Source organism: Octodon degus, unplaced genomic scaffold, assembly GCF_000260255.1.
Source record: "Octodon degus isolate 3935 unplaced genomic scaffold, OctDeg1.0 scaffold00028, whole genome shotgun sequence".
Classification (NCBI taxonomy): Eukaryota; Metazoa; Chordata; class Mammalia; order Rodentia; family Octodontidae; genus Octodon; species Octodon degus.
Window position 1 is genome coordinate 19163496 of NW_004524604.1, and position 12251 is coordinate 19175746.

The window sequence follows — 12251 nt, forward strand, 5'->3', positions numbered from 1 at the left end:
TTTTTTTGGCGGAACCAGGGATTGAACTCAGGCCCTTGTGCTTGCCAGGGAAGTGCTTATTCCACTGAGCCATCTCCCAGGCCCCACAGTGTTATGATTTAGATCTAAAATATTCCCCCAAATTGTCCTGTGTCCAGAGATGGGTTTTTTCTAAGGTGATTGGATCACAGAGCAGGGGGAGGGGGGCACTATACTTGATTTAATCCGTAGAATGAAACCCTAACTCAATGTCCTGTTGGGAAGTGGAGCCTGAGGGGGGAGGCAACTTGCTGGGGGCATCACCTTCAAGGGTGTACCCCTTCCTTAGCCCCTCCCTTATCTCTCAGCTTCCGGGCCACCACAAGTGAATAGCCCCCACCCTACCCCCCAGGCCTTCCCACCTTGTGCTTCTGCTCTTGAACTTGCCAGCAGCCACAGACGGAAACTTCTAAAACTGAGCCAAAATGAACCTGTCCTTTACATTGCAGGTGTCAGGAACTCTGACCCAACAAGCAGAAAGTGACTAAGACCGGCAGTTTTTAAAGAGTGACAGTGGGAACTAGTGTGTAAATTTGCTCTTCTTGCACACTCAGCGAGAAGCTGTGAAGTATGCACCTCGCTGGTGAGTCCCCTGTAGGCCGCAGCCTCGGGAAGCTCCAACAGCGATCTTATCGCTGGCACATCAGGGGCTGCCTCTTCCTTCAGGTTTTATGCTTGCCATCCCCCATTCCTGGTCTTAGGAATCATCTTCTAAAATAAATCACCTGCTTATAAAGACTTCTGTTAGGATGTTTGCAGAGAGCATACTAAGGTCTGTGCATTGCCAGGTATATCCTGTGACTCTCACCTTCCTGCCAGCTTTAGCCTCTGTGGAACTGTTCACACGGAAAAGACGTGGACAGGAATGGAATACTCATATCATCAAAATATAAAATAACATAAAAACCTAAATGTCACTGGGGTGATAGCTCAGTGGTCTAAGTGCCTTCCTGGAAAGCACAAGGTCCTGAGTTGGATTGCCCAGTACCCAAAACAAAACAAAACAAAAATAAATGTCTGCCAATAAAATAATCTGGGCCAGGGAGATAGCTCAGCAGTCTAAGTGCCTGCCTGGTAAGCGCAAGGACCTGGGTTCAATCCCTGGTACTGTATGCTGCGCCAGCCTCCTAGACGGCATGGTGGCACACATCTGTAATCCCAGTGCTGGGGAGGCTGAGACAGGAGGATCACTATGAGTCCAAGCTGCATAGTGAGACCATGTACCATATTTAAAAAAAAGAATCATTACATAATTTTATTATTTTGACATCCCCAGAAATTAACACCCATTGGGCCAGCAAGATAGCTCAATGGTCTAAAGCGCCTGCTTAGGTAAGCTTAGACTAGTTCGATCCCCAGTACCACATGCTGTACCAGCCCCACCCCCAGGGTGGGCTAAGCTGGCCATAGAAAAAAAAAAAAAAAAAAATTAACACCCATTTAGAAAAACCCAGATCAGATGGCTTTCAAATGAAATCTTGAGCCAAAATTGTAATGTTCAAATAAATAATAGATTTTGACCTTAAAAGTAAGTTCAAAATATGAAAAACTAAACAGGGTATTGTTTAGAGACATGTACATGTATATTAACATTATAAAGGAAAATAAGGAAATTGCAAAGAATATTCAAGATGTATGTATGTATGTATTTATTTATTGGAGATGGGATTGCACTAAGCAGGCTGGCCCTGAACTTGCTATGTAGTGGAGCTGGGGATCAAACTTGGGGTCGTGCACATACTGGGCAAGTTCTTTATCACTTAGCTGCATATCCCCAGCTTATACGTTACACTTTTTTTGAGGGGCACTTTACTAGAAATACGTCTTTTGTCTTTCTTATTTTTTGTTGTGAGATATCATTGAGTTTCTCAAGCTGGCTCAGACTTGTGATCTTCGTCAGCCTCCTATGTAGCTCGGATTACTGATGGGCAAGATATTTATTTTATTATAAGAGACTACCTGGCCATGGTGGCACAGACTTACAACCTCAGGACCATAGAAGGCCAAGGCAGGGGGATTGTGAATTAGAGACTACTCTGGGCAATTTAGTAAGAACTGATCCGGAAAAAAGAAAAAGAAAAAAAAAAAAAAAAAAGCTTGGGCCTGGGCAATTTAGCAAAAACTGATGGGCCGGGGGGAGCTTGGGCTCAGGTTGTAGCTCAATGAAAAGACCTTGGGTTTAACTCCTAGTATCACCACCACCACCATCACAAAAAGGAGGCTTGATATTATGAAGAGGTTACCTTTTTTTTTTTTTTTGTATTTTAGGGAAGGGTCTACAGGGTGTTCAGGGTCTCACTACTAGATTGGATTTGTAGTGACCCGCCTGTTTACAGCCTCCCAAGAGCTGAGATTACAGGTGTTCGCCACCATGCCCAGTCTCAATTGCAGTCTCAGCATGCCTTGGGGGCAGGGCCAACACAGTAGGCCCAGGGATTGAACCCCCAGCCCTGTGCCTGCTTGTAGGTGCTTTAATCCACTAAGCTATTTGGCTGACCCAAGAGGTTGCTTTTGTGAAGTGACTGTGAAGTCACTCTAGTCCCCCAAGATATAGTCCTTCCAGAAATGCACTAGGGAGAGACCACATTGGGTATGGTGATTAGTCTGAACATACTAGGACTGCCTCTGGAAGACAAGACCCTAGGCTGAACACTTTTCTCTTTAAATACTAACTTCTTTTGTCAAGTCACTGGATAGATCAGGTGTAAAAGAAGGTTTTTAAAAGAAGCATATCTGGAACTGTCCTGACGGCAGATCTTTCTGTGTGATAAAAAGATGCCAATAAAGACCTTGCTACTCAAAGCACAATAGTTTCTCTGGCAATGCAGCACCAGCTTCCTTCAGAATGGAAACAGAACCTGGGGCTCATCTTATAGTATACATTGCAACAAAGGTTCCCTGGGTGAGCTTTGGGATGCTGCAGTTTGAGTGACATTGGCCCAGGAGCTCTGTAACTGCAGCTGCAGAAGCAGCATCCAGAAGGGCGGCATGTGTGAATAACTATGGCCCCTGTGTATGCAGGTACAGAGGCCTTACTCATTCCTCTGCCTTTCCAACTGTGGTGGACTGTGGCACTCTCAGCCACCCAATAGTGACCTGGAAAATGTGCTGAGCTTCTCTTGAGGATATGATAGCGAACAGAATGACACAACTCTGACTCAGGAGCTTATAGTCCAGTGACAGACAAACACCAAGTGAGCAACATTTCTAACATTTAGTGAATGTTAGAAAGGCAAAGAGAATTGTATTGGAAAAGGACTAGAGATGGGGAGTCAAGGGTAGCTTTCTGGAGAAAGTGCAATTTAGTAAACTTGGATAAGAAGATGTATGAAGGTGAGTGGTGAGTGAGCTTGGGACCCTTCCACGCACAAGGAATGCCAGAGAACAGAGCTCTTGGGCCACAGGAATTTGTGTCTGATTTGCTACACAGTTCTTGGCGCATAGCACTCACAAGTGTGCGCTGGCTCAGTGTGCTGTCACACTTCAGACCTCTGCTCTCTGGCACTGGAGATGGCAGCAGCTTTATTTCCTTTTTCAAAGGAAAGAAGATACCTTAATGGGGAATGAGAAGGAAGGCAGAAAGCTGACTATTGTGCAAATTGCTAAATTGAAGCCATGAGTGGGAATGAAAATTGATTTACATGAATTTTCTTCACTGTAGGAACCCAACAATTTATTCTGTTCTGGAGAACTTTCAGTTTCTGGCTTCAAAACCAAGCTGTTCCTCCTTATTCTGAATTTCTTGGCCTGCTGTGAAACTAGCATTCACTGTCTTTCACAGCATACTCTGATTAGGTCATGGAAATTCACAGCTAGATCAAACTAGTATGTGGAAAATTTGAAACTTTCATTGCCTATTTTACTCTATGGCACTTGGAAGTATTATGAAACATTGATTTTTTAAATCTCTTTTTATGAAAGCAGTACCACAGAATGGTAATTGCCATCATTTGTTCAACACCTAACAAAAGCCTCAAATTAACTCTGTAAAAGGCAAGCATATAAAAAATGCCAAATATCAGTGATTTCATATGATTCAACTTAAAATTGTCTTCAAGTTGTCACCTTAGAAAGAGGTTATGAAACAGCCAGGCATGGTGGCACAAGCCAGTAATCCCAGCATGCAGGAGGCTGAGGCAGGAGGATCGCTGCAAGACTAGTCTGGGCTACAAAGTGAGCTCAAGGCCAGCCTAAACTGCATAGCAAGACCCTATCTCAAAAAGACCAAAAAAAAAAAAAATCCAAAAACCCAAGGTTATGAAATCCTTCATAGCTATAATCTTACCCCAAAGTTTAGTAGTAAATTTTCTATGCAGAAAAAGTTTTCTTTATAGACCTCCCAAATCTGGGAAGAGTTACAGGCCTTCAGTGACATTCACTATTTTCACATTAACCCAAGCACTTTGTGTCTACTTCCAAGTATGTTTTTCTTTCCCTATAAAATTTTGATTTTTTAATTTTTTTTAAGTATTGGCAATTGAGTTCAGGACTTTGCACTTGCCAGGCAGGCACTTATGCTGCTGAGCTATATCCCCAGCCCCCAAGTATGGTTGTTATTTCATATTGAGATGGTTTTTAATACTTCTCCCCTGCTAGACTAAGTTCCTTAATAGTGATGTTTTCTCCTACCTTCCTAATATTTGTATCTTTTGTGTCTGGAGTGATTCATTTCTTATTAAATGGAATGAATATCATACCTTTACAAAATTTCTTGTGGAAACTAAATGCTTATTAATTTGTTACTAGATAGTAATTTGGACCTGATTGGCTTGAGAACCACCACTAGTTAAAAAAAAAAAAAAAAAAGAAAGCCACCATTAGTAAAGCACACTTCTGGCTGTGTTTGGTTGGTTCAGGAAGGCATGATTTTTGGTAAAATGTCTGATCCTTTGTCCCTTCCTTTCTGATGCTGTTTGCCTGCTCTGTTTCCTACTAGCCACCATGAAGTGAGCAGCATTGTTCTGCCAGCACCCTTCCTCAGGCTTTTTCTTTTTCTTTCTTTTCTTTTCTCCTCTTCTTTCTTTCTTTTGTGCCAGAGACTGAACTCAGGATCTTGCACTTACCAGGCAGGCGCTTATGCCAGTGAGCTATCTCTCCAGCCCTGTTAGGCTATTTCTATCTTGGAGTCCATGGACAATGGACAGAAACCTCTGAAAACAAGAGTCATGTTAGACCTTTCCTCCTTTAAGTTGTGGTGCTGGGCATTTTCTCCCAGCAGCAGGAGAGCCGACTAATATACTGGAACTGTAATTTCCCATTGGGGATTTTACACTTTAGAATATCTGCTAAGTACTGCATTCGGTATTCTGGACTCTTAAGAACCTTATCCGTGAACAACTGCAGAAATTGTCTCTGCAGCCTACTGCAAAGAAAGATCCACAGATGACTTCTTCAGGTATTTGCTTAAGCAGCACCTTCTCACTGTTACCTATTGAAGACCAAAGCTGTGCTTCTGTGCTTATTTTTTCCACAACACATATCAGCAAGTAACGGTAGTTTTTACTTTGCTCATTTCTTTTGCCTCCCTGGGATGTAAACTACCTCCTTGAGATGTAAATTCAACGAAGGCAGAAAGTTTTTGTCTATAGTCTGTCTACTGATGTATCCCTGACATCAAGAATAGTATTTGGCATAAGGAAGATCTATAAAATTTGAACGGAACGAAATGACAAAAACCTTATTAATTTTAAGGACAGGCCCACCTACCTCACCTCTGAAGCTCCATGGCGTAGGCAAGACTCGCACAGGACTTCTCACCTGTGCACAAATGAGCACTATCTTTAACACTGATCTAAAGGGACAGGTGTCTGAAGAGTCTGCCTTCAGCTTCCACGTGACACAATGACCTAGCTGGGTTTGGATGGTACCTTGCCTGAGTATTGAAGACTGTCTTCATTCCCAGGGGACTGTATATAGTGTATTGTACGAATAATTTCAAGATGCCCTATATAATGTATCGTATGAATAATTTCAAGATCCCCCCATCCCACCACAGGGCCTCACTCATGTTGTCCTTGTCTTCATCCTATCGAAGGCCTAGGGATCGAGATAGTATCCCACCTCATTTCCCTCTTTCCAAGGTTTTCCTTCTATGGGAATGGATGCAAAAGAGATTGAAATCCTGGAGCCCGGGTGGAGTGGTGGTGAGGAGTAAAGAAGGAGAAGGGGAGGGGCGTGTTCCTGAAGTTGCGGCTGCAGGTGGATGAGGTGACCCGACCGCTGCGGGGCGCTCACCAGGGGTTAGGGAGACCAGGGCGATTGGTGGCGCTATAAGCCCCGCCCGTCTTCCAGCGGCCCTCTCCCCTCTTTGGGGAGATTGGGGGCGGGGTTTGTTTACTCCTTGCACGCACTGCCGGCTTGGCCAATCCGTGGGAAGCGTCGCCTTGCGTCACGCATCTTGGGGGCCAATCGGCGCGCGGCGTGCCGCTCCGCCGCCAAAGCTTGCGCGGGGGAAGCGGGGCTGTCGCTCTGTCGAATGAGGGCGGACGAAGTCGGCGGCGGTCTCGGCTGTGCTACCGTCGCTGCCTGGCACCCGGGGTGCGCTCTGCCTCCTTCTCTTTGGGTAGGTTCGAGGGTGCGCGAGCCGACAGCGTCCCAGGGCTTCGAAGTCCTGGGCCTCGGCCCGCCCGGCCCCGGCTTCCCGCCGGGACCGAGCCGCAGCCAAGTGTGGGCGCCAGAGCAGCGGCGGCTTCTGGAGACTCGCCCGAGGCGCGGCCCGACAGCGTCGCAGCCGCCGGGTCCTCCGCGTCAGAGCGGCGGTAAGGTCCGGGCCGAGAGTGCAGGCCTGCGCGCCTGGGGCCTTTGGACCCGGCGGGCGCTTGCCCGGGCAGTTTTCCCTCCCCGAGCCCGCGGTCCCCTGGCCCTTGGAGCCATCTCCATTTGCATGTCCCCCGCCGGCCGCGTAACCCAGAGTGTCCGGACGAGGATTGGCAGCCCGCGAGGGTCACCCTCCTACACGCACATAATTTGAGGAGGTAACGTCCCTGCATTTCGCCAGGTGGAAGAGGGGAACGGTTACTTACTACTTTGACCTCGTCTGGAAAAGGATGGTTTCCGAGTCTGTTTTTCTGACTTTTCCTTCTTTCTCGACCCATAGCGTCCATCTGTGTCCACCAGGTGTTTGTTAAAAGAGTTTCAAAGCATTTTGTGCCTCCACTTCGCGTACTCCATTAGGAACTTTTCACTAAAGTAGAGGTTCACTTTTTGGAGGGGCCCAGAGCCCTTTGAGGAATTCAGAACCCTCCTTTCCGAGCAGTAGGAGGTTTGTGGGATCTCGCTGAGAGACACAATTGCGAAGGGGAGGCAAGCTCAGTCCGCGTTTATCTGTAAAATAATAGTTCTGCCTGTGTGGGCGAGGGCAGACAATTGGGAGGGGTAAAGGGGCCAATCTACGAAACGTAGTTGGAACGAAGCTTGCCAGGTAGTAAGTGCCCTGCTCCGAAATGAGTTAAGCATCTTTATTAACGATGTTGGTTCTCTTTTCTGTTGAAACAATAAATAGGCTCAAGGCTTTTTGCATTTTCACTGCTGCGACTCCCTTTGAGCCCTTGAATACTTTTCCTTTTCCTCATTCCATCTCAGAGGCAGACTCTCAGTTACTTGTTTCCTTCCCTTTGCTAAGTCAGTAGTTCAGTCTTCCATTTCTCAGTTCTCGCTCTAGTTTTAGTTCTGTGTCTTTTAATTCGACTTCTTCCGCTTACTTTTTTTCCTCTGGTATTGGGGGTTAAACGCAGGTCCTTTGCTCTGAGCTTCATCCCTAGACTTTAAAAATATTTTTGAGGCATAGTCTTGCTAAGTTGATAAATTGACGAGGCTGGGTTTACATTTGGGATCTTCCTGCTTCAGCCTCCCAGAACGCTTGAATCACAAGTGTGTGCCATCCAGCTACAGCTTGATTTATTTTTCTGAGCCACTTGTATTCTTTTATGGGATTGGAATTATTGTAAACAAAATAAATACAGTTGAGTGGGCCAGGGAGATCACTCAGTAGCATAAGCGCCTGCCTGGCAAGCACAAGGTCCCAAGCTTGATTCCCAGTACCACAAAAAAGTGAATTAATCAAATTAAGTTAAAGTAATACATGAATATAGTTGAAATTTATCAGTTTTCTGCGTGGTGTAATCATGACCCTATATAGTTTAGTTCATTTGCATTGCATCTTGTTTTTGCATATAATTGGTTAGCCTATGATTTAGCTTAAGCAATATTACTTAATCTTTACATCTGTCCACTCTCAGATAGCACCAGGAGGAAAATCAAATGCCCAGACCCTAGGTGCTGTCACACTTGTGTACTGGGTGTGTTATTTATGAAGAACATCTTGTGCTTGGAACCAGTCTATTATGGCAGACATGCTATCTGTAATGCTGTTCTGGCACTACAATTGCAAGCAGTGAAGCACTGAAACATTTGTTAATAAAGGCCCAAGACCTATTAAACTCTTTTTGTTTTTCATTCTAGTTAATTAAGAAGCAACATTGAATTTTTCTTAGTGGGCAGTTTCTCCTCTTACCATTCTATGATTGTGTAACTGACACCCCCCTCTCTTTAGTCTGGGTGGCACATGCAAGTTTTGTCCTTGCAGCCAAAATTTTAACTGCTCTCAGTACAGCTCAGGATGAGATGTATAATCTTTCTGGTCTCTTTTATTTTATTTATTTTTTTTTCTGGTCTCTTTTAAACTCATTGCAAAATTTATCATAATGGATCTCCAAAGAAATTAGAAAGCACAGATTGAGAGGTTTTTTTTTTAGGTCTAGAATTTTATGTTGCAATGGCTTTTAAAGATGATTAAATATACTTGGCTCTTCATACTTGAATGCTTTCCATTTTGATCTGAGAGACATGACTGTCTAGGTGTGGGGCATGAATAGATTTTAAAAGTAGGTTTATGAATCCTTGGAAATGTTTTGCAAAATTATTTGCGTTTGTATATTGTTCTGGAGAGATGATTTATAGTTTTTGATGCCAAGCTATTTGGACAGTTCTCAGTTTCCCAGTTACTTCTTTTTACTGAGTTAGAAGTTACGGTCCCATTTTACATGCACCATTTCTTCTGTATTACAAATTTTCAAATATTTGAAGAGATTATATCCGTTGGTTCTTGGCAAAATATTCTCAATTGTTAGCCTCTCCTGATGGTTTTTTGTCATTGTTTCCATTTGAACCCCTTCACAGTATTTGTGACTGACTTATGGATTTGATTTAGTTAATCCATGTTCTTAAAAGTAGGCTACACAGAATTCAGCATTAACTATATAGAAGATTATAAGTTACCTCTTAGGATTTAAAAGCAGGCACTTAAGGTGTGGACTTGCATCTTTGACAGCCACATCCCACTACTTCCTAATAATGAGTACTGGTGAAGAAGGTAACCACTGGCCTAGCCTTCCTGGCCTTGAATCCCAGCACTACAACCTATTGACTGGATGACCCTGAAGTAACTTGCTGAGCTTTGGTTTTCTCATCTGTAAAATGAGGTTAATAATGGTTCCTATCTTATAAAATTGTTTAAAAACTTAATGTATATGTGTAAAGTATTCCAAATAGTCTCTGGCATTTGAGTGCTATGTTATGTTACCTGGTATTATTGATTTTTGTAGTCAACTGAAATGCTTTACATTGTTTTGTCATTGATCGATTGATCAATCTATTGATCTATTTATCATGCTAGTAACAGAACCCAGTATCTTGTATATGCTAGGCAGATGTTCTACCACTGAGCTGAAACATCTGCTCCCTTTCCTGATTCTTTTTTTTTTTTTTGTCCTGGGGATTGAACTCACGACCTTGTGCTTGCTAGGCAGACACTTAGGCTGTTGAGCTATCTCCCCAGACCTTTCCTAATTCTTAAAGTCATGCCCTTATAATTCTTTTTTTTTTTTTTTTTTCCTTCTTCTTTCTTGGTATTGAGAATTATCCAGTTAAACTAGGTATTCTACTAGTAAATGCTACTCTCACTCCTTTTGAGACAGGATGTAGCCCAATATTGCTTCAAACTCTTGATTCTTCTGCCTCAGCCTCCTGAGTAGCAGGAATTGCAGGCATTTGTCACCATGCCTGGGTTTCCTAATTCATTAATAGAGTGGTTTTTTATTTTATTTTATTTTTTTTTTGCGGAATCGGGGATTGAACTCAGACCCTTGCGCTTGCCAGGGAAGTGTTAATTCCACTGAGCCATCTCCCCGGTCCCCAATAGAGTGGTTTTTGATAGCACTTTACATTTGTCTGTCAGTCTTTTTTTTTTTAGGAAAGGTTTGTCTCATAATTTTTTTTGGCGGAACTGGGGATTGAACTCAGGCCCTTGCGCTTGCAAGGAAAGCGCTTACTCCACTGAGCCATTTCCCCGGCCCCTGTCTCATAATTTGTAGAGGTTTCACTCCATAGTCAGGTGGCTCCAACACAGGTATGATAGCAGAGGGCATCACAAGGAGAAATAATCCATTGCAGGGCAAGCAGGCAGCAACAAGAAGAAAGCAGAAGTCACTTCTCTAAATTAAATTTTTCTTATCAGATTTTTTCTAGTTCATATTTTTAAGAAATCCTGATTTTTTTTTTTTTTTGCGGAACCGGGGATTGAACTCAGGCCCTTGCACTTGCCAGGGAAGCGCTTACTCCACTGAGCCGTCTCCCTGACCCCCCCAAGAAATCCTGATTTGATCATATAGTAAGTATCAGATCTGTGCATTTGGTAAATGTAAGCATAATGCTAGCATTGTCATCATGTAAATTTTTTATTAAAGTGTTGACTAGACAGGACTAAGTAGAAAACCTCTTATGAGTAATAAAAAACTTATTGTTTGGTTCAAGTTGGTTAGCCACTTAGAAATTCAGTTCATTATTATTGTCTACCTGAGATATTCCTAAATTTTAACAAAGAACATATGAGAAGCTTTTTTTTTTTTTAAAATTTTTTTTTTATTTATTTGAGAGAGAGAGAGAGAGAGAGAGAGAGAGAGAGAGAGAGAGACAGTAGTGTGTGTGTGTGTGGCCAGCTCAGCCCACCAGGGGGCGGGGCCGGCTGGCATGTGGTGCCGGGGGATTGAACCGCGGTCCCTGATGCTTTGCCAAGCTTGTTCTAAGTAGGTGCCCTAGACCACTGAGCCATCTCTCCAGCCCCCATATGAGAAGCTTTGACAGGTACTTTACTAATATCCAGAGTTTACATGCTTTAGATTTTTTTTTTTGTTGTTGTTGTTGGCTTTGTTTTTGGTATTTAGTACAGAGTCTACAGGGTCTCACTACAGAGCAGACTTGTAGTGATCCTCTTGTTTTCATCCTCCCAATAGCTGGGATTACAGGAGACCACCACCACACTTAGTCTCAGTTGCCATCTCACGCACCCTGGGGACGGGGCTGGCACAGCATGGCATGGTACGCCAGGGACCGAACCCTGGTCTTTGCATCAGCCTCAGCTGGCACTTTAGTCCACTGAGCTATCTGGCCAGCCTCATTTTTTTTTTTTTTTTCTTTTTTTTGCGGTACTGGGGCTTGAATTCAGGACATTGCACTTGCTAGGCAAATGCTTATTCTACTGAGCTAAAACTTATGATGATCCTCCTGCCTCAGCCTCCCAAGTGCTGGGATTATAGGCATGTGCCACCATGCCAGCCCACAAAGTTTCTCTTATATGAGAAATTTGAAGTAAAATAAAGAACAAGAGAAAAGACAGAGAGCCTTTTTACCAAGATGGTGCTGAAGACAAAGAAGAAAGCCCCTGCCCCTCCCAAAGCTGAAACCAGAGCAAAAACTTTGAAGGCCAAAAAGGCCGTGCTGAAAGGCATTCACAGCCACAAAAAGAAGATATGTCACCCACCTTCTGCTGTCCCAAGACACTGCGCTCTGGAGGCAGCCCAAATATCCTCAGAAGAGTGCCCCCAGGAGAAACAAGCTCGACCACTATACCATTATCATGATCCGCCTGACCGCAGAGTCAGCCATGAAAAAGACCGAGGACAACAACACACTCGTGTTTGTTGTCGATGTCAAAGCCAATAAGCACCAAATTAAACAAGCTGTAACGAAGCTCTATGACTTCAGTGTTGCCAAGGTCAATACCCTAATCAGGCCTGATGGAGAGAAGAAGGCATATGTTCGACTGGCTCTCAATTATGATGCATTGGATATTGCCATCAAAATTGGGATCATCTAAACTGAGTAAAAAAAAAAACAAAACTGAGTCCAGCTGCCCCACCCCCACCCCCCTCCCCCCGGGATCAAACTCAGGACCTTGC

The 12251-nt window shown here is 43.8% G+C and overlaps 1 protein-coding gene across 5 annotated transcripts in view; it reads left to right on the top strand.

Annotated features, from left to right (window-relative positions):
* Positions 1 to 6457: 6457 nt before the first annotated feature.
* Positions 6458 to 12251, top strand: part of Tfdp2 (transcription factor Dp-2) — a 227714-nt gene continuing 221920 nt past the window's right edge. For 2 of the 5 annotated variants that reach the window (XM_023712970.1, XM_023712969.1), the window contains exon 1: positions 6458 to 6580. In XM_023712970.1, coding sequence (XP_023568738.1) covers positions 6494 to 6580 — 87 coding nt within the window. In that variant the 5' untranslated portion in view covers positions 6458 to 6493. The other 3 variants (XM_023712975.1, XM_023712971.1, XM_023712974.1) reach the window with 3 other exon arrangements.